General features: G+C 41.9%; 1 protein-coding gene across 1 annotated transcript; it reads right to left on the bottom strand.

The window, feature by feature from the left end:
* Positions 1-278: 278 nt before the first annotated feature.
* Positions 279-26067, bottom strand: LOC138882913 (uncharacterized). Its single transcript, XM_070163557.1, has 7 exons — positions 25935-26067; positions 25202-25866; positions 22630-22823; positions 1683-1829; positions 1434-1632; positions 491-1328; positions 279-355 (listed from the first exon to the last, which is right to left on the bottom strand). Exons 1-7 carry the CDS (start codon positions 26065-26067, stop codon positions 279-281), a joined length of 2253 nt encoding a protein of 750 aa, XP_070019658.1.
* Between the last annotated feature and the right edge of the window lie 519 nt (positions 26068-26586).

Below are 26586 nucleotides of genomic sequence, written 5' to 3' on the forward strand. Positions count from 1 at the left end.
AACATATCTATGCATTTAAATACAATTTGGACACCGAGGAGTGGAGGGCGGAACTCGATATAATAGAGTTAAAAAATCATTACAACGTGCATGGTTGGACTGTCATTTTGGAACTAAAATATAAGTTTTGTCTCCGTGCAATTATTAGTAAAGTTTTTTTTTTTAAAAATACACCAATCACCCAGGTATCTATCCCCTGTGGTGTTGGGGGTTTAGCTGGACCCATACCATGTCTATTATATAAACAAAAAAAGGTTACACTGAGGGAGACATAAACCTTACCTCGGAGCTACCTTTTTACCTAAGGAGAGGAAGAGTCTATGGGCAAAAATACATATTAGACGATTTCCTCTCACTATAACAGAATTAACTTACAAAAAAAAATTAGATTTTTCATATCTAATTCTAAAATAAGGGACCTGCCACATATCCATAAAGAAAGGGCCCTTGGCCGCTTTTGATACCTGTCTAAAATCCGTATGAGTGATACCTTCGTTAGCTCTGGTGGCCTCTTTAGCAAACCAGTCTGCCACTTGATTTGCTTCGCGAAGGCAATGGGTAACAGGTGTCCTGCAGGTGTCCAGAATCTCCATTAATTTCTCGGTCTCTTGTTTCAACTTGTTGTTGCTTAGATTTTTGGTATGTAGTATGTCATAGATCATCCTCGAGTCAGTTTCCACAATGAAGTTTGATATTCCTTTGTATTTGCACCATTCACACCCATACTTGATGGCTTTCAATTCTGCTTCACTGATGTTATTATAGATTATAGGCATCGAAAAAGCCATGACAAAGCCTCCCTCTTCATCTCTGAGAATCCCTCCAATCCCTGCTTTCCCAATTTGTTTGTTAAAACTTCCATCAGTATTCAGCTTTAGGTACCCCCTGGGAGGCATCTCCCATACCACACTCTTCCAAATAGGGACAGGTTTAAGATGTTTAATGATCTCATAATTTTTGTGCCAGTGATAATGGGTCTTAATAGTGGGGTATTTCTTGTTGATTGCAGAATTAATATTCCAAATGATTTGAGACATCCTTTTGTACAGCACAAATTTCTTACTTTCTCCAAACTTGCAAGATGTATAGTTTCTCCATAGCTCCCAAGAGATAGTGATAGGAATAATGTGAAGGATCATTTCATGGATTATATTCTTTGGTTTCCTCTGCCACCATTGAGTGAGAACACTACTATTGGAAGTAGTTTGATGTCGAACACCTAGAGGATTTCCAAATAATTCCCATAAATTTCTCGCGGCCTCACTATCAATGAAAACATGATACAAACTTTCTGATTGTGGGTTGCTACAATAATTGCACCTCGATGCCTGTTGATTGTCAAATTTCTTAATGGTGTCATCAAAGGGGAGCTTTTTTTGTATCATTATTCAAACTATGAAGGACATTTTGAAGGGTATACAATCATGCCATACTTTGCTCAGAAGAAGATTTTTCTGGTTGATAATTCTAACAATGTGCCAGGTTGATGCATTAGAGTAGTGCCCATTCTCAGTGAGGTTCCAAATTGCCTGGTCATTATTAGTCTGCTTCCTTCTAGGGATGGTATTGATATGTTGAACAATATGGATGGGCAGGAGTTGCTCCAATTTGTTCGTATTCCACTCCTCGTTCCTGAAAAAATGAGAAATAGAAAGCTTACCAGAAATGTTAGTATGATTTACCACTTTTGCAAGTGGTCCTTTACCTGTCCAATTGTCCCACCAGAAACTGCAGCTGCCTGTGTTAATCTTCCAAATGATATTTTGTCCAGCAATGTCTCTCCCATGAAGAAGAGCTTTCCAGGAGTGGGAGTTGCCAGGACCGATAGCCTTTTTAACAGGATAAGACCTACTATAGTATTTAGCTCTTAGGTAGTCTGCCCATAATGAGGGCCAAGTTCTGAACCTCCATCATCTCTTAATATTGCAAATTTCATTGATGTCTTCCATTCTTCTAATTTTGATTACACCCTACTCCTTAGGTACATAAAGGTTTTTCCAAGAGCTCCAATGAAATTTATTTTTGTTATCAATGGAACCCCAAAGGAATCTTGCAAATTGCTTTTCAATCAGTTTGAGCGTAGCTTTTGGAGGGTTCATGACTGAGAGGGTGTATAAGGGGAGGGATTGTAACACATTCTTGATAATAACCACTTTACCTCCGTATGATAACAATCTTCCTTGCCAACCACTGATTCTTTTAACAATTTTAGAGAACATCTCTTCAAAGTAACAAATCTTCTTCCTTCCAACGTAGATAGGGCACCCTAGATAATTGATAAGAAACTATTTATCCATGAACGTAGTAACTTCTCTAATTCTGTTGATTCTCCTAGCTTTGGTATTTGGAGCAGCTATAAAGAAGCTTTTGTTTGCATTGAGCTTCTAGCCCGATGCCCTTTCATATTTGTGAATCTGTTTCATAATTGTCACACCTCCTTTTTACATACCCGCGAGGGTACAAGGGAGTTTTTTCCAATTAAAGGACAATCGAAACGGGATTTGTTGTTTATTTCAGAGTCGCCACTTGGGAGATTTAGGGTGTCCCAAGTCACCAATTTAATCCCGAATCGAGGAAAAGAATGACTCCATATTACAGTCTAAGCACCAGAAATCCGGATAAGGAATTCTGTTAACCCGGGAGAAGGTGTTAGGCATTCCCGAGTTCCGTGGTTCTAGCACGGTCGCTCAACTGTCATATTCGGCTTGATTATCTGATTTTATACAAATATGAACTTATGTGCAAATTTTAACTCTTGACCGCTTTTATTATTATATTTTACGAGAATTGCAACGTCGTGAAAACATATCTCGAACCACGTTACATCAATGCACCCGTGGTCGTTGACATATCTCGACTCGGTTGAGATTTGGATTTGGGTCACATAAATGTGCACCCGAGTTAAGGAAAATAAATTATTAAAGGCGCGCCTAAAGCAACTAGCGTATTGTTATTTTGGGGAAGGCCGTAAAATTTGCTAATACGGCCTGTCCCGAATTCTAAGTATTTTGATATATATATTTAGAGGGCCCCACAGCTTGTGCCTTTTTGTTTGTCGAGGCTCGTCTCTTTCATTATTTTTTAAAAAAAGAATTTGCTACGTCATGGAAATGCATCTCAGACCATGTCACAATCAATGTACCCGTGATTAGAGACACATTTTGATTCCGTTGAGATTTGGATTTGGGTCACATAAATGTGCACCCGAGTTTAAGGAGATAACATTATTAAATACGCGCCTAAAGTGACTAGCGTATCATTATTTTGGGAAGGCCGTGGAATTTTGCTAAACGGTCCATCCCGAAGTCTAAGCAATTTTAAAACAAATATTTACTGAGGGCCCCGCGATTTTTATATTTTTCGGCGAGGCTCATCCCATTTTTATTTTTGAGGATAAACCTACAGTAACTATATTTTTTCTATTAAGTTTGTCTCTAAAAACAAAAGAAAATACCTCGATTAATTACATGCTGAAAAGGTGTAACTTATTAGTTATTAGTTTACGGCTGACACAAATGAGAAATTGCAGCAGAGTTTGTACAAAGAGGGATTGCTTTCATTCTATATTCTATTATTTAACAAAACTGAAACATGAGATTGACGCACAATAATATCGAAGCAGATTATTTTTTTTTGGATGAAGAAATTAGACGTATGCGACCTTATTTATTGACGGGCATACACATGAGGTTCAGTTAATGATTCCTTACATACTTGACACTAAAAAAAGAACGAAACAACTGAAACCGAACATATCTAACTTAGTATGATATTGCTATATGTTTAACTACACGATTTTTTCTTTTTGCTATAACCCAGATTGCCTAGTATGTCTTCGAAATATTCATTACCTACTGATGAATTAAGGTGAAGCCAATGTGATTACTGCATTCGTTTCAACAGACCCTATGTGAAACCATTGTTGGCCGAGTATCATTACTATCCAACTAGCTTCTTTCTGATTTACATACAACGATAGATTACCAGACCAAACTTCTTATGGACTGAAAACTGTTTCATTACATAGTTTGAAAACCAAACTTTACATGTTAAACACACAAATATTCTAAACTACAAACAGCAGAATAACGGTAACTATGCTAATGTTTGGACTGCAATACTTCTTATGCTCTTATTCAGCTTCAAACTCATCATTACGTCAGTGAATTTAGAATGTGTACCTGGATGTTTGGACAATAAGAAGGAGAAAAAGAAAAGTATCAACAACAGGCAACCAGACAACAACAACAACCAGCAACAATGTCACCAATAGTCCACAAACAACCAACAGCAATTTCAACAATGATGAAACCCACAGGTGGTCGAGCACCTAACAAGCAATCCTAGAAACAGAGTAGTAAAACAGCCGAGAAAACCAAAATATTCAATGCAATAGCAACAGCAGTTCAATAGTCACAAAAACTCGGCAAATAACCAACAACAACCTCAAATGGCACTAAAACCAGAACCGGCTAACAACATATAGATGTCCAGAATAGTAGTAATCCCGCAAAGAAAATCAGAATATCCTAAATAACAGCCCAATTAGAGTAACTGACTTGGCCAAGACAGCCTGACCAACTTAATTTCTTATGTAGTTTTCAGACAGTGTTTAGTTACAGTGTTCTGAATTTTCTTTCTGTTTTTCCTCTGAAGACTAAAAAATGTCCAGCCCTTTCTTAGCTAAAAATAGCTCTATTTATAATCTGAAAGAGAACCCCTAAGGTCTGCCTAGAATTTCACAGCCCCCAGGTCTGCCCATACCCTTCATTTCCCATGCCTAAACATCTTCTTGATGCAAGTTATTTGATTCCCCATGCCTGGCCTATTTCTCTAATCAAGAATCATGGGTTCATTAAGGTATTCAATTTAAACTCCCATGCTCTTATGTTTTGTCCCCACTAATACTAGATTAATAGTATTTTGATTAAACAATTGATAGCCCCCTTAATCCTGAACACTTAATTAGTCTTTCCCCAACTCAAGCTAACCAACAGACCCTTGATCATTGCTGCTTTGCCCCACCCTTTCATTCTATTGAATCTGCCAGTTATGACCCTTTGAGAACCAGTTCGAACCCCCCCCCCACAGCTAACAAATAGACCTAAAATCAGCCCAACACAACCGTTCAACAAAATCAGCCAGTAAGAGTTAGGTCGTTTGTTTTTTAATACTGCGGAACAAACGACAACATGTGTCGAGTCGACTTTGTGAGTTATAGCGTGTACTAATTAGTCGCTAATCAACTAAACTCAAAAAAACAGGACAACTGAGTGATTCAGGCATTTTTCGGACAACAATGGAACCTAATTATTTGACGACGTCACTCAAATCGACTATACGAACTATTATACGTAACAATTAATCTACAAACAACATAGATTTAACAGGGCACCAATTTATTTCAAAACTCGGGGCATTTATCATAGAGTTTACGAAACTTAACTAGTCGACAACATCAATCGAAGCGAATAGATATCTTATAACACTCATTTAGCACTTAAGAAAAGAAATCGACCAAACAAAAGGGTCTTTGAAGATGGGGGGGGGGGAATTGACAGAAAAATAATCAAAAATTCAGAACAAATCTACGAACATATGCACAACACAGAAGGCAAGAAAAGAAGATTACACCGGAACCTTACCTCAACACGATCCAGGTTTGGTTTTTGGGGTTCTTGAAATCAGATTTGGGGTTTGAAGAATTCTGCTTATATTTGACCGGAACCAAAGCTGATTATGGTATGAGGGATGTCAGGGGAGTGACTAGGGTGAATTTGGGACTCATCCGGTGACTTAGGCTTTCGGCTCGAACCTTCGAATGATTATTCGAGACGTTCCAGGAAGATTCGAGCCAAACCATTACCAGATCGGGGTTGAGGGTGGTCTTGTGTCTTAAGGGTGTTAGTCTGGTGGTCATTGGCGTTGTTGTCGCCGGGTTTAGGTGAAAGGGAAGCTATGGCGGCTGCTAGGGTTTGGGGGTATTTTGAGGTTCCGTTCTGAGAGAGACAGAGGAACAGGGTGGGGGCTTGGATAGGGGCGTGGGGTGTGATGGAGGGTTTATATACGGCAGGGGAAAATAGATTAGGACCGTCAGATCAAGTGAAATTGAGGGCCAAGATCCCTTCACTTAAAGGGAACGGTGTCGTTCCATCTAAAGGAGGTCGGGCTAGTCTGGGGTTAAATGGGTCGGGTTTGGAAACGGGTTGCGGAAAGGGGTCTAGGGCCGTTGGATTGGACTGGTTGGACGGCTCAGATCAAACGCCCTATGCGGCGTCGTTTGGGCGTCTCCAGAAGCCTTGGTTTGGACTGGGTCAAATTTAATTGGTTTGGGCCTGATTTTAGTTGAATTTTTGGCCCAAATCTGATATTTTCCTCTTATAATTTAGACAAAAATTCCTAAAACAAAAATTAAACACACAAATATTAATTAATACCTAACAACAAATATCACACAAATTAAAACATTTTACTAAAATTATGGTGACAACAAAAATGCGTAATTTGTGATTTTCGCTTTTAGACAACCAAATTATAATTAACTAATTCCTAAATGTACCAATTATTCCTAAATGCATGCAGCCTGTATTTTTTTTCTAACTATAGTGAGGCGAGCATTTACGGACCGAACAATTATCAAAATGTCACATAAATCCTCAAAATTGTACCCGAAGGTAACCTGTTTTATTTCTTTTCGATTTCTTTTTGAAGTAATTTCCGTGAAGCAAAAATCACGTGCTTACAGCTGCCCCTCTTTACCCGAAGACACGAAGGGTTTTCGTGAAAAGATAAAGTGAGCGATTTTTGCTCAACCGAGTACTCCGTGTGAAGCATTTTTTTAAAAAGATTTGATCGAACCTTTGCTTCAGAGGTTTCCTACATATCCTGGGCTGAACAGGAATCAGGTCAATGTAGTTCGGGAAGTTTTGGTAGCTGGGACTACCGTGTGACTGTCATGTTCGTTGTTGTTGTGTGTTGTTACATGCTGCTGTATGCTGTTATTGCTTAACGATCTCCTTATTACATTGTGCTGAAAAGAAAACAAGAAGCTAGGCTAGACTACGGATCATAAGATCTATCTTCAACTTTTTCTTGTCGCCTTGCTTTCTTGTCGGCTTGTGCTTCCTCTGGTGCTTTTCTTCCGTTAATTTGGGGATGACACTGGTCCTTTGCCTTTCTGAATGCCAGTTTTCATCATTTTGCTTGGTCCACTGGGGACATGACTTTCTTCATTAAGCTTTTCAGTGGTTCCTCTGGTGGTACAGCTCTCTTCATCAGATTTATGCTGGGCATGATTTTAATGCTCACAAGTTGCTTCTTTCAAAACGCGTCTTTTCTTCCTTTTGACACATGCACTTGCGTTTGCAACCTTCTGCTTCCCGGTGCTGGAGATTTTTTATTTTTTCCTGCTGGGTATTCCTGTTGTAACCTTCTGCCTTCCGGTGGGGTTACTGCTCTCAAAATCTGAAATATTTAAACTAAAACATGAAAAATATTCCTCTCATTATACAGGTGGGCGCCTATTTAAAGTAAGACTGAAAAGTATTCCTCTAGTTATACAGGTGGGCGCCTATTTAAACTAAGGCTGAAAATATTCCTCTCATTATACAGGTGGGCGCCTATTTAAACTAAGACTGAAAAGTATTCCTCTCATTATACAGGTGGGCGCCTATTTAAACTAAGACTGAAAAGTATTCCTCTCATTATACAGGTGGGCGCCTATTTAAACTAAGACTGAAAAGTATTCCTCTCATTATACAGGTGGGCGCCTATTTAAACTAAGACATGAAAAGTATTCCTCTCGTTATATAGGTGGGCGCCTATTTAAACTAAGAATGAAAAGTATTCCTCTCGTTATACAGGTGGGCGCCTATTTAAACTAAGACTGAAAATATTCCTCTCATTATACAGGTGGGCGCCTATTTAAACTAAGACTGAAAAGTATTCCTCTCATTATACAGGTGGGCGCCTATTTAAACTAAGACTGAAAATATTCCTCTCATTATACAGGTGGGCGCCTATTTAAACTAAGACTGAAAAGTATTCATCTCATTATACAGGTGGGCGCCTATTTAAACTAAGACTGAAAAGTATTCCTCTCGTTATACAGGTGGGCGCCTATTTAAACTAAGACATGAAAAGTATTCCTCTCATTATACAGGTGGGCGCCTATTTAAACTAAGACTGAAAATATTATTGAAACTATTTGAATTTGTTTCCTCGTTCTTCCGAGAAAACTTTTGACAACGGCGGGAAATTTTCTGCCCCAGTTTTGGTGACCTTTCTGGCATCGCGTCCTTCTGCCATCATCAACCTTTATTTTCCTGCAGGAAACAAAAGGATTTTGTTAGATTTAGTCATGGTGGGCAGCGGTGTCCTTCCGCTGGGGGGTGATTTTTCCTTTTCTTTTCCTTGCTCTGTGCTCCCACAACTGGTTGGTAAATAAAGTTGCTTGCTGGAGGTGACCTGCCTGCTGGGGATGGTTTTCCATTTATCCCCTTTCCTGCTTTTCTCTTCACAGAACAAGCTGTGGGAGTCTGCTTCCATCCCGAAACCACTCCCTTAGGAGTTTATTTCCTCCCAGAACTGCAAGGCATAGAATTTTATCGCATGGGGATAATCTTTAGGACTGTTAGGGTTATCTTGCATCGGATTAATTTCCTTTTCCTGTGGTGCCTGACCACTTCGGACTTGGATCCGTGATTTATCGGCCTTCTGCGGGGAAACCTTCTCGGAACTTGATCCACAAGTCCTTCACCCGTCGTTTTCCGCTCTCTTCACGTCACCCTTAACTTTCTACACAATTCGTCCTTGGGTTTCGCAACCAACGCCTATTGTCTTATTGCCTCGGCTTTTAGCCTGTCCCTTTTGTACTTTGCTTTTGTACCCCTTCGGCCTCTGGTAGTAAACTCTAAAAAATCCTTTTCAAAAGGAATTTCTAGAAAGAAATGAAAAAGATAGAAAAGGAGAAAAATCTTTCTGAACCAATACTGGTGGAAAAAAGGAAAGAGAAGAACTTATCTGGATGACATGACTGGTCCTTACGATCATGACGTGCACCATAGATTCCCGACCCAGTCTATTTGTATCAATCAACCTGCCTGATGATCTTACTTGCTGGGGATAAATGGGTGTTCATTTCTTCGCGAACGTGGACCCTTTTATCGATCTGTCTTGTCCCCTTATAGTGCCCTTCGAGGGGTTTACACTAATGAGACTCTCTCTTTTCTCTCAGCTCCCGACGCTTTATGGTGCCTGTGAATGTTTTCACCGATAAGACTCTCTCGTTTTATATCTCTCATCTTTCGTCGCCTTATGGTGCCTGCGAAGGTTTTCACCGATAAGACTCTCTCTTTTTATTTCTTCAGCGGGAATTGGGGTGCTGTCGATATGACCCTCTCTTCTGGAGATTCCTTTTGACTATCAATTTATTTCCAGTTTTATGATCCTCTTCTTTGCTGGGGATCAGTGTATTATTCTCGGCTTTATTTGCCTGACTTGGCACCTCTTGGAGGTTGATCGGGAGGTCTTTTTGGACATCGATGTTGGTTTTGGTGTGGGGTTAAAAGAAAGGCTATCAAGAATTCGAAATAACTTTGACGGGTGAGCCACTACAACTCTTGGAATCAAACCTTTGTTGAAACTTTAAAACATATCCTCTGCCCCAGTTTTCTCGCTTGGGGGATTTTTATTTTTACACTATGTTGGCCTATGTGCGTTACGCACAACTGTGCACACTATGCACACTATGACCGAGTCATGAGGCGCCTACGTATCCTCTTCGAGGAATCAGGTCAAACGTAGTTCCTAACGGTTTTGCTTTTCTTGTGATTTTTATCTTCTCTTTTTTTTTCATCTTAAAGATTTTTTTTTTCATTAGTGATTCCAAAAGAGGGGTATGAAAGAATAATTTAAGGCTCAAAAGGGGGAAACAAGGGTTAAAAGTGTTTGGATAGAAGAAAGAATTGCCTCCGTCATTTCATTATCCAATAAGTACCAAATACAAACAAACGAACCAATAACTACCATAATCAAAGAAATTACGCATAATATCTTTTGACTGCATCAGAGTTGATAGCCATGTCGACACATCTTCCTTCAATATCCGTCAAACACAAAGCACCATTGGACAACACTCTGGTCACGATATAAGGCCCTTGCCAATTTGGGGCGATCTTGCCTTTCGCCTCGACCTGATGCGGGAGGATACTCTTCAATACCTGCTGCCCTACTTCAAACTTCCTGGGGCATACCTTCTTATTGTATGCCCTTGCCATTCTCTTCTGATACAGCTGACCATGGCACACTGCTGCCAATCTTTTCTCGTCTATCAAGCTCAATTGTTCTAGTCGAGCTTTGACCCATTCATCATCATCAATTTCGGCTTCAACGACAATCCGGAGGGACGGAATTTCGACCTCCGCTGGTATTACGGCCTCAGTTCCGTACACCAACAAATAAGGAGTTGCACCTATGGAGGTCCGGACGGTAGTGCGATAACCCAACAAAGCAAAAGGGTAATCTCTCGTGCCATTGTCTAGATCCTTCCACCATCTTTTGTAGTATCTTCTTGATGTTTTTATTGGCTGCTTCGACCGCTCCATTCGCCTTGAGGCGATATGGGGTGGAATTGCGGTGTGTAATCTTGAATTACTGTCATACCTCTCACATCAAGCTATTGTTAAGATTTGTACCATTGTCCGTGATGATCACTTTTGGGATCCCAAATCTGCAGATGATATGGGAGTGAACAAAATCCACCACTGACTTTTTAGTTACCGACTTGAAGGTTTTAGCCTCGACCCATTTGGTGAAGTAGTCAATGGTCACCAGAATGAACCTATGGCCGTTGGATGCTGCCGGCTCCATAGGCCCAATGACATCCATGCCCCATGCAACAAACGGCAAGGGTGCTGACATCGTATGTAACTCTGTTGGCGGAGAATGAATCAGATCTCCATGTATCTGACACTGATGGCATTTCCTCACGAAAGTGGTACAGTCATGCTCCATGGTGAGCCAATAATACCCTGCTCGAAAGATCTTCCTTGCCAACACATATCCGCTCATATGTGGCCCACAAACTCCAGCATGTACCTCTGCCATAACCGTCGTGGCCTAACCGGTATCTATACATCTCAACAATCCCAAGTCCAGGGTTCTTCTGTACAAAACTCCTCCGCTGATGAAGAAACCATTCGACAGACGCCGAAGGGCTCTTTTTTGGTCTCCAGTGGCCTGTTCCGGATATATCCCCATTTTGAGGTATTCCTTGATATCATGAAACCAGGGCTCGCCATCTGCTTCCTCTTCCACCATGTTGCAATAAGCGTGCTGATCACGAACCTGGATGTGCAGAGGGTCAACATACATTTTGTTAGGGTGGTGCAACATTGATGCTAAGGTGGCCAATGCATCCGCAACCTCGTTATGAACTCTCGGGATATGTTTAAATTTCACTGATCGAAATCGCTTGCTCAGATTGTGCAAGCATTGTCGATATGGTATGAGTTTCAAATCCCGTGTTTCCCATTCACCCTGAATCTGATGTACCAAGAGGTCCGAGTCTCCCAAGACCAAAACGTCTTGGACATCCATGTCCGCAGCTAATCGCAGACCCAAAATGCAAGCTTCATACTCGGCCATATTATTGGTGCAATAGAAGCGTAGTTGAGCCGTAACAGGATAATGGCGTCCTGTTTCAGAAATGAGTACTACTCCTATTCCAACCCCTTTCGTGTTCGCGGCTCCATCGAAGAAAAGCTTCCAACCCGGTTCCTCGGGTAACTCCAGCTCACTTGTATGCATCACTTCTTCATCGGGAAAATACGTTCTTAAAGGCTCGTATTTTTCATCAACGGGATTCTCTGCCAAATGGTCGGCCAGAGCTTGGGCTTTCATGGCTGTCCTCGTCACATAGACGATATCAAACTCTGTGAGCAGAATTTGCCATTTTTCAAAACCTCCCTGTGGGCATAGGTTTCTGAAAGATATACTTCAATGAGTCCAAACAGGATATGAGATAAGTACTATACGAGGACAGGTAGTGCTTCAACTTCTGAGCTACCCAAGTTAGGGCGCAGCATGTTTTCTCGAGTTGAGTGTACTTGACCTCATATACTGTGAATTTCTTGCTAAGATAATAAATGGCCTGCTCCTTCCTTCCTATGTCATCATGTTGCCCCAATACACAACCAAATGAATTTTCCAGGACCGTCAGATAAAGAATTAAGGGCTTCCTTGGCTTAGGCGGAACCAACACGGGTGGATTAGACAGATACCCTTTGATTTGGTCGAAAGCCTCTTGACATTCGGCCGTCCAGCTTACCGCAACATCTTTTTTCAGCAACCGAAATATGGGTTCACAAGTTGCCGTGAGTTGAGCGATGAAACCTGCTGATGTAATTGAGTCTCCCCAACAGGCTCATTACCTCTGTTTTGTTCTTTGGCGGTGGCAAATCTCGGATGGATTTGATCTTGGATGGGTCCAACTCAATACCTCGTCGACTGACGATGAATCCTAACAGTTTTCCTGATGGAACCCCGAACGCGCATTTGGCCGGGTTGAGTTTGATATCATACCTTCGGAGCTTTAGAAAAATCTCCTTAGGTCTGCTACATGGTCTTCCTGACGCCAAGACTTTATGATCACATCATCTACGTACACCTCAATTTCTTTGTGTATCATGTCGTGAAACACAGTAGTCATTGCTCGCATGTACGTTTCCCCGACATTCTTCAATACGAACGGCATTACCCGATAGCAATAAGTTCCCCATGGCGTGATAAATGTTGTCTTTTTCGCATCTTCCTCGTCCATTAGGATCTTATGGTACCCCGCATAGCAATCCACAAAGGATCCGATCTCGCGCCCAGCGCAATTATCGATGAGGATATGGATGTTGGGCAATGGAAAATTGTCCTTGGGACTTGCTTTGTTGAGATTGCGGTAGTCGACGCACACCCTGATTTTCCCATCCTTCTTTGGAACTGGTACCACATTGGCCAACCACTCGGGATATCGAGTGACCCGAATGACCTTCGCCTGCAGCTGCTTAATCACCTCTTCTTTGATCTTTACACTCATTTCTGTTTTAAATTTCCTTAGCTTTTGCTTGACCGGAGGGTATGCCGGGTCAGTGGGCAATTTGTGAACCACTAAATTGGTGCTTAATCCCGGCATATCATCATATGACCATGCAAAAACATCTTTGAATTCCACGAGGGTTTTGATCAATTCTTCCCTGATATTCGGCTCAATGTGGATGCTGATTTTGGTTTCTCGGACATTATCAGCGTCTCCTAGATTCACAGCCTCAGTGTCATTTAGGTTAGGCTTGGGTTTCTCTTCAAATTGGCACAGTTCTCGGTTTATCTCTTCGAAGGCTTTATCTTCGTCATATTCAGATTCATCGTCACAAACGACCTCTTGTATCATTAAGTCGGACTCAGATTGATTTATTAGACTAGGTCGAAGATCCGCTGTGCATGCCATGTCATTAGAACCAGTAAAAAGAGAATTGTTCAGAAAGAAAAAGAACAAAACAAAATTAAAATGAGACAAAAGAAGAGAACTTTATTAAACTTGCTGGATAAAAGGGTTCACACTTTTACAAAACAAAAGTAAAATTTGGATTACACCCTGGAATAATCCAAACAAGAAAAGCATAAATCAAAGCCTACTACCAAGGCTCCCCCCGGACAGGAAGAGGAGTAACCGTCCAATTGTTGGTTTTGGCCTCAGGCCCCACAGACTGTATCTCTGCTCTGCTGGAACCTTCTTCAGCTTCTACCATACTAACATCAGCGAATAGCCTCTCGAAACTCTGATTTAGGTCCCCGTACATCCCGATCAATGGTCCGAGAATCTTTGGGATCGGTGGCCCCTTGGCACTTGCTCTAACAAAAGACCTTGAGATACGTGGCACCGGCTTGGGCAGAAACCAAACTTTCTTCTTCATTTTTCGCGTTTGCTTCACATCTGCCGCAGTTGGTTTGAACCCCAACCCAAAAGTTTCCAAATTTTTAGGCAGGGAGATAGGTTGGACAATCCCCTGAAGCTCGACTCCCAAGCCTTTTCCCGGCACAAATCTATTACCCCGCATTTCCGAGACCATCATGACTGTTGCGGCAGCTACCCTAGGGTGGGGGATGATTTCTCCTTCAGAAATTTTGTTTGCCGACACTGCATCGAAAATCTGGTAGACCGAAGGACCTTTGTCATCATCGGTCTCTATGAAGGGCACAATGGCACCACCTATGGTGCACGCCGTGTCTTCGCCGTGCAGTACGGCCTCTTGTCTATCCCACTCGAACTTAACCATCTGATGTAGGGTGGAAGGCACTGCTTTGGCTGCATGAATCCACGGTCGTCCTAACAGAAGGTTATAAGATACTGCGACATCTAGAACCTGGAACTCCATGGTAAACTGGACCGGACCGATGGTCAATTCAAGTACAACATCCCCCACAGTGGCTGTTCCATTTCCGTCAAATCCTCGGACACAGATGCTATTCTTGTGGATTCTTCCGTGGTCGATCTTTAACTGGTTCAGGGTGGATAATGGACAAATATTGGAACTTGAACCGTTATCCACCAATGCCCGAGTAACTACTGAGTTTTCATATTTGACAGTTAGGTATAGAGCTTTATTATGCTCCGTACCTTCCACTAGCAGATCATCATCTGAGAATGTTACCCTGTTCAGCTCGAAAATTTTGTTGGCAATGGTTTCCAGGTGGTTTACAAAAATCTCGTTGGGCACATGAGCTTCGTTCAATATCTTCATCAGGGCCCGACGATGTTCCTCAGAATGGATTAGTAATGACAGCAGCGAGATCTGGGCTGGTGTTTTCCTCAGTTGTTCGACCACGGAGTAGTCCTGTACTTTCATCTTCCTCAAGAACTCATCAGCCTCTTCTTCGGACACGGGTTTCTTGGTTGCAGCTGGGTTGGTTCTTCTCAGCTCCACCGGAGCAAAACACCGTCCTGATCGAGTCAGCCCTTGCGCCTCACAACTAACTTCCTCCACTTGTTTTCCTTTGTACATCACCACTGCCTTCTCGTATTTCCAAGGCACGGTCTTGCTATCAATCATCGGCAGCTGGACTACAGGCTTTATGGTGACCAGTTCCCTGTATACCCCTTTCAACACAAGTGCAAGTGTGGGTGGAGTCCCTGATATTACCAACTTGTTTGGCTCGGGTTTGCTTGTTACGACGGATGGGCTCTTTCCCAATATCACTACTGGCTTGACGCCTTCTCCCTGCGACGGTACCCCCGTTCCTCCACTGGTCGATCCTTCTTTTGGAGCGGCCTTGATCATCATCACTGTCTGTGAGTGCTTTCTCAACTCTCCTCCCTCATACACCAACTCGATCATGTGAGTCTCGTGGTGCGCTGGCAGTGGGTTCTGGTTGATGTTAGGAGCCTCCGGCGTTTGGACCTCGATTTTGTTATCATCAATGAGATCTTGTATCGCCTGCTTCAGCCTCCAACATTTTTCAATATCATGTCCCAGCATTCCGGAGCAGTACTCACAGCTTATTGACCTGTTCACATTTTGGGGTAGGGGGTTTTGCTCTCTAGGTTCAATAGGACTCACCAAACCCAACCATCTCAATTTGTGGAATACAGCGGTATAAGTCTCTCCCAACTCAGTAAAGGCTCTATGTTTCTGCAGCCTATCATTTTTAGCAGCTTGACTTCCTCGAAAACCCGTCCCTGGAGGGTTCCTGTATGCTCTGGGTGGAGGGTAGGTATTTTGTGGTGGTAGGTAGGTATTATGTGGAGCTGGGTATGTATTGTGGGGAGCTGGCGTACGCCATTGCGGGCAAACCAGAGGTTGGGTGTATGTCTGGGCTTGATGGACGGTGAAATGTGGTTCTTGGGGTGGATAGTAATGATGTGGTGGGTTGTATGGGTAGTTTGGTCTGTGAGGTCTGGGTTGGTTGTAGTGTGGTTTGCCAGACCTGGCCCAACTGCTTGCCTTAATCGTGGCAATTTCTTCTTTCTTCCTCCTTCCCAGCGCACCTCCCGTGCCGCTCTGAATAGCCTGGGTCGTGGCCTTGAGTGCCGAGTAATTCAGGATTTTGTCAGACCTCAGACCCTCTTCTATCATGACCCCTATCTTCACTACCTCGTTGAAGGATTTTCCAACCGTCGTCACCAAGTGACCAAAGTAGGTTGGATCCAATGTTTGCAAGAAGTAGTCCACCATCTCTCCCTCTCTCATGGGAGGATCGACTCTGGCCGCTTGCTCTCTCCAGTGGAACCCGAACTCGCGAAAACTTTCCCCAGGCTTCTTTCCGGTCCTCAACAATGTGAGACGGTCAAGGACTATCTCGAGATTGTATTGAAAATGACCTGCGAAAGCCTGCGCCAGATCATCCCAGGTGTACCATCTGCTGGAATCCTGCATGGTATACCATTCTAGTGCCGATCCTCTCAGACTTTGGCCGAAATAAGCTATCAGCAGCTCATCTTTGCCACCTGCCCCCCACATTTTGCTACAGAATCCCCGCAAATGCTCCATGGGATCACCGTGCCCTTCATATAAATCAAACTTAGGCATCTTGAAGCCAGCCGGGAGCTGGACATCCGGGAAAGGGCATAGATCCTTGTAGGCCATGCTAACCTGGTTGCCCAATCCGTGCAGGTTCTTGAAGGACTGCTCCAGGATTTTGAACTTCCTCAATACCTCATCTTGTTCTGGTATTTTAACCGGCTTTTCAATCTCTGCCGGTACCTCCAAGTGCGGATTGTAGGCATGTGGTTCGGGGGCATGGAATGTGGGCTCAGGGGGATAGTATTGCGTATCGTGAGCTTGAAATAATGGCTCGCTGGTCGTTCTTTGCAGGGTGGCTGATGTAGGTCCCACAAAAGTGGGAACATTTGGTGTTGGGAGAGGTTTATGGGGTGGTGGAGCTTGGGAATCATGGGGGCTTCTCTCCTGATGATAACGGGGATTCGGGAGGCTTGTTGAAGGGCCGGAGTGAGGGTATTCCGGCATGTGCCCCAGTGGCTCAGGGCTCTTTTTTGCTTTGGCTAGAGCTAGCTGCATTGCATTCATCTCTAGTCCCATCCTTTCAATCCTTTCCATCGCTTCTTTTAACAACTGGCTCATCGGTCTTTCTTCCTCGGTACTATTCTCTGAAGTAGTCATGCTTGTTGCTACCGGTTCTTTGGATCTGGTTTGGTAAGGGTGTGTTGCCAGAATTCTTTAACAACTAACTGTCTGGAAGTTTTGGAAAACAACAAACTTGTTAGCGTTAGAGTTTAACAGATTTGATAACACACACTGAGGATGCAATGCTCCTAGGCAGTTAACCGCTTCTAACATGCTTTGCTTCAAACAACATGCTTCATCCCGGCTTGATCATTTGTCCTTTTAAAGCACTTTGGGAAACCCTGTATTTTATTTTATTTTATTTTATTGTATTTTCTTTTCTCTCTTTTTTTTTCTTTTTTTTTCTTTATTAAAGGTGGTCGAATCTTATGTGGATTGCCTACGTATCACGTCCCCGCGCGAATTCAGACCGGCGTAGTTCTGCCATAAGGTAAAGACACACAAAATTCTTTTTGGAATCATTGAATTCATCATCAAAATTTGCTATTACAAATTACTTCAAACAAAGAATAGCAACAGTACAGACTCCACAGTTTTTAACTTGAAAAAAAGAAAAGAAAACAACATATGGGAAAGCACAAAGCCAAATGAACAGGACTCGACCAAAGATTAATTTTCCAACTTAGGGGCCCACGAGGCATCATTCGGCCTTTTCGCGGCTCTAGGTGTAAGGTCTCTCTGCAAGCTTTTCAATTCATTCATGATCCGGTGGACGCAGCACATGATGGAAACGAGGAGGGTTTTCCGAGGCATTTACTCGCATGCTAGGCATCTAATATAGATGTAGTGCCCAATCTCGTCGATCCTTCCTCGAATGTTGTCCCTTTCAATGAACAACTGCCTTATTTGTCGGCTCTTTAATCCTAGTGTTTGCGCATTGTTGGCAAGTTGATCCTGGAACATCTCCATTTGCCTTTCCATTCTGGTCATTGCATCGTAACATCGCCTTCTGTCGGCTTGGGCATCTCGTGTTTGCTTGAAGATCCGCTCTTGAAGAGTGGAGTTCGTTTCCCTTAATGTCCCGATGCTCAGTTCATAATCCCTTATGACTTGTTGCAGGCGCTGCCTCCGGGCCATTGTACCTTTTGCCCACTTGGTCCGTAATCTTGCTGTGCTAGCCTTGGATCTTTCCAAATCTTCCTGGCATTCCGCAACCTGATTTCTTAACCCTGCTATCAACCTTTTATTCGCCCGGCTTCTCAGTTGGTTGTCGGCCTCTCTTTTCATCTTCTGGATCTGAGTTTTGAGGATCTCGCCTTCTCTGATTAATCTGTTCTTTTCTCCCTTGTGGGCAGCGAACTGTAATTGGCTTTCAAACTTCATATCCTAAATTTGTTGTTTCAGTTTGCCTGTTTCGGCAAGGTATTCCCGCTCTTTGGCCAACCAGCCCCACTGCTCTTGTGAGGACCTGGCAAATTCTTGCAGGTGAGGTCTTTTAGCCGGCCTTCCAGATGACGTTTCCCCTTTGTACCAAGCTTGATACCTGGGCGAAACTTCCCCTTTTGCCCGATTCAACACACAAGTATTTGCTTCTAAGTATTGACATTGGCTCCAAATTTGGCGAACCCTTGCTTCAGGAAACTAGCCATCGGGACTGATCTCAATCACCTGGGTGCTTAGATCCTCGTCTTTCGGCACTATTTGACACCTCCCAAGTTTCCTTAAAACCCGATGTGGCGCATATGGTTGAATGCTCTTAAGTCCCATTAAGAGAAAATGGGGCCTGGCTGCTGGCATGTATATGACTTCGTCGATCGGTAACCATCCCAGCGTCCACTGTATTTGACTGGCGTTGAGGGCACGGAAATATGAGGTCCATGACGAGACTCCTTCAGGTAGGTAGGACTCATTAACTCTGGTATAGAACTCCTCTATGCAGGTCTTTTCAGCGGATCCATGGCTCAGAAACTGGGCTCGGTGACATAGGTGTTCAGTCATCCACATTTGCAACAACAAGTTGCAACCTTCGAAAAAGTTTCCTCCGGCCTTGCAGGACGTGAGAGCCCGGAACATATCAGATACAATCATGGGCGCCAGCGTGCTATCTTTCTGTGTGAGCAAAGTACTGACGACCCCTGCTATCTTTATGTCGATATTCCCGTCTTTTCTTGGGAATACTAAGAGCCCTAAGAAAGTTATCATGAAAGCAACCCGTCTATGTTCATCCCACTTTTGACGGTTACTTTTGCTGCACAACTGGTTTTCTGGCTTGTCGAATCCTCCTATGTGACCATATCTTTGGTATATGAAACTCATAGTGCAAAAACCTTTTGCCAAATCAGGGTTATGAATTGTTCTGACTATCTTTAATGAGTCCAGAAACCGGTGTACTGCCACGGCTCTTGGAGCAATCAGGTATTTATGCCTCAATGGAGCCTCAGCACTGCTGATATACCCTGCTATTTCCTCTAAAGTTGGGGTAAGTTCAAAGTCCGAGAAGTGGAAGACATTGTGCGCAGGATCCCAGTGAGGGACTAGTGCCCTTATGATATCTCCCTGCGGCCTGATATCCAACAAACTCGTGAGGCCTTTCAGATGTTTCTTGATTTCGTCATGCCCTTCTTTGCCTAAATCATTCCACCAGAGCCGCAATTGGAGGGGAATTTTATTCATGATTGAAAAGGGTTCATTTGGTGTCGTGCTCATTCTGCACATTTATTAATAAAATTTTAACAAACGAAACTTATTTTGATAAAAACAAAAAAACATATGCTCACTTTTCTCAAAAGGATTTCTGAACACGACCTCTCAGCACTTCATGAACGAATATTTTTAAGGTTGTGTGATTCAAAAAAACAACAAGAGGTGGCCGTTTGTACAAAGGCAGCCTTCCGGAGTTCCTTTTGGGAACATTTGGCTATTTTTGATATAAGCGGCGTCACCCGACCCTATGACAGAAAAATATACTTTGGCGTTTTTGCTACTTTATCAATTTTCAAAAATGGGAGGTTGGACCCGACGGGGGTTGCCTACGTATATCACACCCTATGAGAATCAAACCGGCGTAGTTCTCCCAATACAAACTAAAAAAGAGACTACAACAGATTCATTTTTTTTTCCAGATTTCGGCAAAGTTTGGATACTACTCGGACATTGGTTTTATTTAGAAGTAGTTATCTCCCTACACTGCTATTTTTCCCCTTTTTTATTTTCAAAAATTCTTGATTCCACAAACCGGTCAACATGCAAGTCTAAAACCAGACAAAAACGTACAACATACAGGATGCAGCAGGATGGTCTTTTCCATTTCAGGTTGCTAGTTCTAGACGAACTCAACCCCTGTGTTGAGCCCCCTAAGTCAAATGCAACATGATGCAAATAAGCGTTCCTACTAGGGATCCAGCATGAGGTTACGTTATTCTATGTTCAAAACCCGGGTCTTTGTTCTAGACAGTGTACCCGAGCGGACAACTCGAGCTGAGGAAGGAGCTCCTTTCCGGGAACCAAAAGGCCAGCCGTCTTAGAAACTTTCCGAGCCTCTTTTATTTTAGGGTATGACACTAATAGAATAGGGAGTCTCAACCAGTAAGCACATCCCCGGAGGTAAGAAGAGAAAGGTTTCGGCACAGTTTATATACAGTTCAAATAATATCAAAGCGGTAAGAGCAACATTTTGCACATTTAGGCTAGAACATATAATAAAATCAGATAATAAAAGCCAAATAATAACAATTATTCTAAGCTCGAATTTCTAACCCTGAACCAGTGGTTCTGGGTCTCGTGTCCCCAGCAGAGTCGCCAGAGCTGTCACGCCTCCTTTTTACATACCCGCGAGGGTACAAGGGAGTTTTTTCCAATTCAAGGACAATCGAAACGGGATTTGTTATTTATTTCAGAGTCGCCACTTGGGAGATTTAGGGTGTCCCAAGTCACCAATTTAATCCCGAATCGAGGAAAAGAATTACTCCATATTACAGTCTGAGCACCAAAAATCCGGATAAGGAATTCTGTTAACCCGGGAGAAGGTGTTAGGCATTCCCGAGTTCCGTGGTTCTAGCACGGTCGCTCAACTGTCATATTCGGCTTGATTATCTGATTTTATACAAATATGAACTTATGTGCAAATTTTAACTCTTGACTGCTTTTATTATTATATTTTACGAGAATTGCAACGTCGTGAAAACATATCTCGAGCCACGTTACATCAATGCACTCATGGTCGTTGACATATCTCGACTCGGTTGAGATTTGGATTTGGGTCACATAAATGTGCACCCGAGTTAAGGAAAATAAATTATTAAAGGCGCGCCTAAAGCAACTAGCATATTGTTATTTTGGGGAAGGCCGTAAAATTCGCTAAAACGGCCTGTCCCGAATTCTAAGTATTTTGATATATATATTTAGAGGGCCCCGCAGCTTGTGCATTTTTGTTTGTCGAGGCTCGTCTCTTTCATTATTTAAAAAAAAAAGAATTTGCAACGTCATGGAAATGCATCTCAGACCATGTCACAATCAATGTACCCGTGATTAGAGACACATTTCGATTTCGTTGAGATTTGGATTTGGGTCACATAAATGTGCACCCGAGTTTAAGGAGATAACATTATTAAATACGCGCCTAAAGTGACTAGCGTATCATTATTTTGGGAAGGCCGTGGAATTTTGCTAAACGGTCCATCTCGAAGTCTAAGCAATTTTAAAACAAATATTTACTGAGGGCCCCGCGATTTTTATATTTTTCGGCGAGGCTCATCCCATTTTTATTTCTGAGGATAAACCTACAGCAACTACATTTTTTCTATTACGTTTGTCTCTAAAAACAAAAGAAAATACCTCGATTAATTACATGCTGAAAAGGTGTAACTTATTAGTTATTAGTTTACGGCTGACACAAATGAGAAATTGCAGCAGAGTTTGTACAAAGAGGGATTGCTTTCGTTCTATATTCTATTATTTAACAAAACTGAAACATGAGATTGACGCACAATAATATCGAAGCAGATTATTTTTTTTTGGATGAAGAAATTAGACGTATGCGACCTTATTTATTGACGGGCATACACATGAGGTTCAGTTAATGATTCCTTACATACTTGACACTAAAAAAAGAATGAAACAACTGAAACCGAACCTATCTAACTTAGTGTGATATTGCTATATGTTTAACTACACGATTTTTTCTTTTTGCTATAACCCAGATTGCCTAGTATGTCTTCGAAATATTCATTACCTACTGATGAATTAAGGTGAAGCCAATGTGATTACTACATTCGTTTCAACTGAACCTATGTGAAACCATTGTTGGCCGAGTATCATTACTATCCAACTAGCTTCTTTCTGATTTACATACAACGATAGATTACCAGACCAAACTTCTTATGGACTGAAAACTATTTCATTACATAGTTTGAAAACCAAACTTTACATGTTAAACACACAAATATTCTAAACTACAAACAACAGAATAATGGTAACTATGCTAATGTTTGGACTGCAATACTTCTTATGCTCTTATTCAGCTCCAAACTCATCATTATGTCAGTGAATTTAGAATGTGTACCTGGATGTTTGGACAATAAGAAGGAGAAGAAGAAAAGTATCAACAGCAGGCAACCAGACAACAACAACAACCAGCAACAATGTCACCAATAGTCCACAAACAACCAACAGCAGTTTCAACAATGATGAAACCCACAGGTGGTCGAGCACCAAACAAGCAATCCCAGTAACAGAGTAGTAAAACAGCCGAGAAAACTAGAATATTCAATGCAATAGCAACAGCAGTTCAATAGTCACAAAAACTCGGCGAATAACCAACAACAACCTTAAATGGCACTAAAACCAGAACCAACTAACAGCATATAGATGTCTAGAATAGTTGTAATCCCGCAAAGAAAATCAGAATATCCTAAATAACAGCCCAATTAGAGTAACTGACTTGGCCAAGACAGCCTGACCAACTTAATTTCTTATGCAGTTTTCAGACAGTGTTTAGTTACAGTGTTCTGAATTTTCTTTCTGTTTTTCTTCTGAAGACTAAAAAATGTCCAGCCCTTTCTTAGCTAAAAATAGCTCTATTTATAATCTGAAAGAGAACCCCTAAGGTCTGCCTAGAATTTCACAGCCCCCAGGTCTGCCCATACCCTTCACTTCAGATGCCTAAACATCTTCTTGATGCAAGTTATTTGGTTCCCCATGCCTGGCCTATTGCTCTAATCAAGAATCATGGGTTCATTTAAGTATTCATTTTAAACTCCCATGCTCTTATGTTTTGTACCCACTAATACTAGATTAATAGTATTTTGATTAAACAATTGATATCCCCCTTAATCCTGAACACTTAATTAGTCTTTCCCCAACTCAAGCTAACCAACAGACCCTTGATTATTGCTGTTTTTCCCCAACCTTTCATTCTATTGAATCTGCCAGTTATGACCCTTTGAGAACCAGTTCGAACCCCCCACAGCTAACAAACAGACCTAAAATCAGCCCAACACAACTGTTCAACAAAATCAGCCAGTAAGAGTTAGGTCGTTTGTTTTTTAATACTGCGGAACAAACGACAACATGTGTCGAGTAGACTTTGCAAGTTATAGCGTGTACTAATTAGTCGCTAATCAACTAAACTCAAAAAAACAGGACAACTGAGTGATTCAGGCATTTTTCGGACAACAATAGAACCTAATTATTTGACGATGTCACTCAAATCGACTATACGAACTATTATACGTAACAATTAATCGACAAACAACATAGACTAAACAGGGCACCAATTTATTTCAAAACTCGGGGCATTTATCATAGAGTTTATGAAACTTAACTAGTCGACAACATCAATCGAAGCGAATAGATATCTTATAACACTCATTTAACACTTAAGAAAAGAAATCGACCAAACAAAAGGGTCTTTGAAGATGGGGGGGGGGGGAATTGACAGAAAAATAATCAAAAATTCAGAACAAATCTACGAACATATGCACAACACAGAAGGCAAGAAAAGAAGATTACACCGGAACCTTACCTCAACACGATCCAGGTTTGGTTTTTGGGGTTCTTGAACTCAGATTTGGGGTTCGAAGAATTCTGCTTATATTTGACCGGAACCAAAGCTGATTAGGGTATGAGGGATGTCAGGGGAGTGACTAGGGTGAATTTGGGACTCATCCGGTGACTTAGGGTTTCGGCTCGAACCTTCGAATGATTATTCGAGACGTTCCAGGAAGATTCGTGCCAAACCATTACCAGATCGGGGTTGAGGGTGGTCTTGTGTCTTAAGGGTGTTAGTCTGGTGGTCATTGGCGTTGTTACCGTCGGGTTCAGGTGAAAGGGAAGCTATGGCGGCTGCTAGGGTTTGGGGGTATTTTGAGGTTCCGTTCTGAGAGAGACAGAGGAACAGGGTGGGGGCTTGGATAGGGGCGTGGGGTGTGATGGAGGGTTTATATACGGCAGGGGAAAATAGATTAGGACCGTCAGATCAAGTGAAATTGAGGGCCAAGATCCCTTCACTTAAAGGGAACGGTGTCGTTCCATCTAAAGGAGGTCGGGCTGGTCCGGGGTTAAATGGGTCGGTTTTGGAAACGGGTTGCGGAAAGGGGTCTAGGGCCGTTGGATTGGACTGGTTGGACGGCTCAGATCAAATGCCCTATGCGGCGTCATTTGGGCGTCTCCAGAAGCCTTGGTTTGGACTGGGTCAAATTTAATTGGTTTGGGCCTGATTTTAGTTGAATTTTTGGCCCAAATCTGATATTTTCCTCTTATAATTTAGACAAAAATTCCTAAAACAAAAATTAAACACGCAAATATGAATTAATACCTAACAACAAATATCACACAAATTAAAACATTTTACTAAAATTATGATGACAACAAAAATGCGTACTTTGTGATTTTCGCTTTTAGACAACCAAATTATAATTAACTAATTCCTAAATGTACCAATTATTCCTAAATGCATGCAGCCTGTATTTTTTTCTTTTCTAACTATAGTGAGGCGAACATTTACGGACCGAACAATTATCAAAATATCACATAAATCCTCAAAATTGTACCCGAAGGTAACCTGTTTTATTTCTTTTCGATTTCTTTTTGAAGTAATTTCCGTGAAGCAAAAATCACGTGCTTAGAATAATCACTCTGATTGTCTTGTTGTTTCCAGTTGAGAAAATGATAATGTCATCTACATAAGCAAGGTGATTAATTTTAGGCCCTTTAGTTGGCATGGTGAAAGGAGTGAAATTTTCATTCTCATGGAGCTTGTTGAGAATTCTAGTCAGCACTTCTGATCCCAATATGAATACTGACGGGGATAGAGGGTCCCCCTGTTTCAACCCTTGGGAGGAAGTAAAGAAACCATTCCTGATGCCATTTAAAAGGATAGAATACCAAACGTTAGATAGGATCCTTTGAGTCATATTGATCCATTTCTCTGAGAAACTAAATGTCCCCATCACTGCATTAATGAACTCCCAGGACATCCTATCGTAAGCTTTTTTCATGTCCAGTTTCATAACAATATTCCCACCTTTATTGTAGTTTTTGATGCCCTGGATGATTTCCTGAGCCAGGAGGATATTTTTCGCGATCAATCTATCCTTGACAAAACCGCTTTGATTATTAGAGATCAACTTAGTCAGAAGCGGGTTCAGTCTTCTGGAAAGAATTTTAGATATGATTTTGCTAGAGACATTGCTAAGACTAATAGGTCTTAGGTCTGAGAAGGTCTCCGGAGCATCGATTTTGGGGATAAGGACCAGACAGGTATGAGAGAAATCGAGTAATGTCCTCCATTGAAGAAAGCCTGAACAAATCGAGTAATGTCCTCTTTAATAATATTCCAACAACTCTAATAGAAAGCTCCATTGAAACCATCCGGGCCAGCAACACTATCACTGGATATGTTTAATATAGCCTCCTTTATTTCCTGTTCTGTGGGCATCATGGTCAAGTAGCCATTGTCTTCTTCAGTAACAATTTTGGGAATACAATCTATGATATCCATGTTGCGGTCCTTCTTAGGGAGATTGAAGAGCTTTTCATAGTGGTTAATAGCAGCTTTCGTAATTCTTTGTTCACTTCTAACCCACTTCCCTCTTTTATTCTTAATTTTGTGGATCTAAGTCTTTCTTCCTCTTTATCTAATAACACTGTGAAAGTTTTTAGTATTGCAATCACCTTTTTCAAACCATTGAATCTAGACTTTCTGTTTGAGTAAGGACTCTTGCATAGCTTTCCATTTGATGTACTCTACTTGGCCTTTGTTGAGGTTTTCTCTACTCGACTATGTGTTACACAATTGATCCAGCTCTTCTAAGGTTTCCAGTTCCCTTTCCCATTGTTCACTATATCATAGACATTACCAATGCTTTCTCTGGACCATTTTGAAAGTTTGTTGCTAAGAATTTTCATCTTTTGGTGTAGAGTCCACATAGGATTACCCTGGATAGGAGTGTCCCAAACTTCTTTAACCAAGTCTTGCAAATCTGGTTGCTTAGTCCAGAAGTTAAGGAATCTGAAATAG

The sequence above is a fragment of the Nicotiana sylvestris genome, chromosome 12 (assembly GCF_000393655.2).
Source record: "Nicotiana sylvestris chromosome 12, ASM39365v2, whole genome shotgun sequence".
Classification (NCBI taxonomy): Eukaryota; Viridiplantae; Streptophyta; class Magnoliopsida; order Solanales; family Solanaceae; genus Nicotiana; species Nicotiana sylvestris.

Coding starts and splice junctions, on each gene's coding strand:
- LOC138882913 (XM_070163557.1), bottom strand. CDS start 26,067: ATGGATATCATAGATTGTATTCCCAAAATTGTTACTGAAGAAGACAAT. Junction 1,830..22,629: donor CTTATTGTCCAAACATCCAG/GTACACATTCTA, acceptor CCTGTTAAAAAG/GCTATCGGTCCTGGCAACTC. Junction 1,633..1,682: donor AAGGACCACTTGCAAAAGTG/GTAAATCATACT, acceptor TCATTTTTTCAG/GAACGAGGAGTGGAATACGA.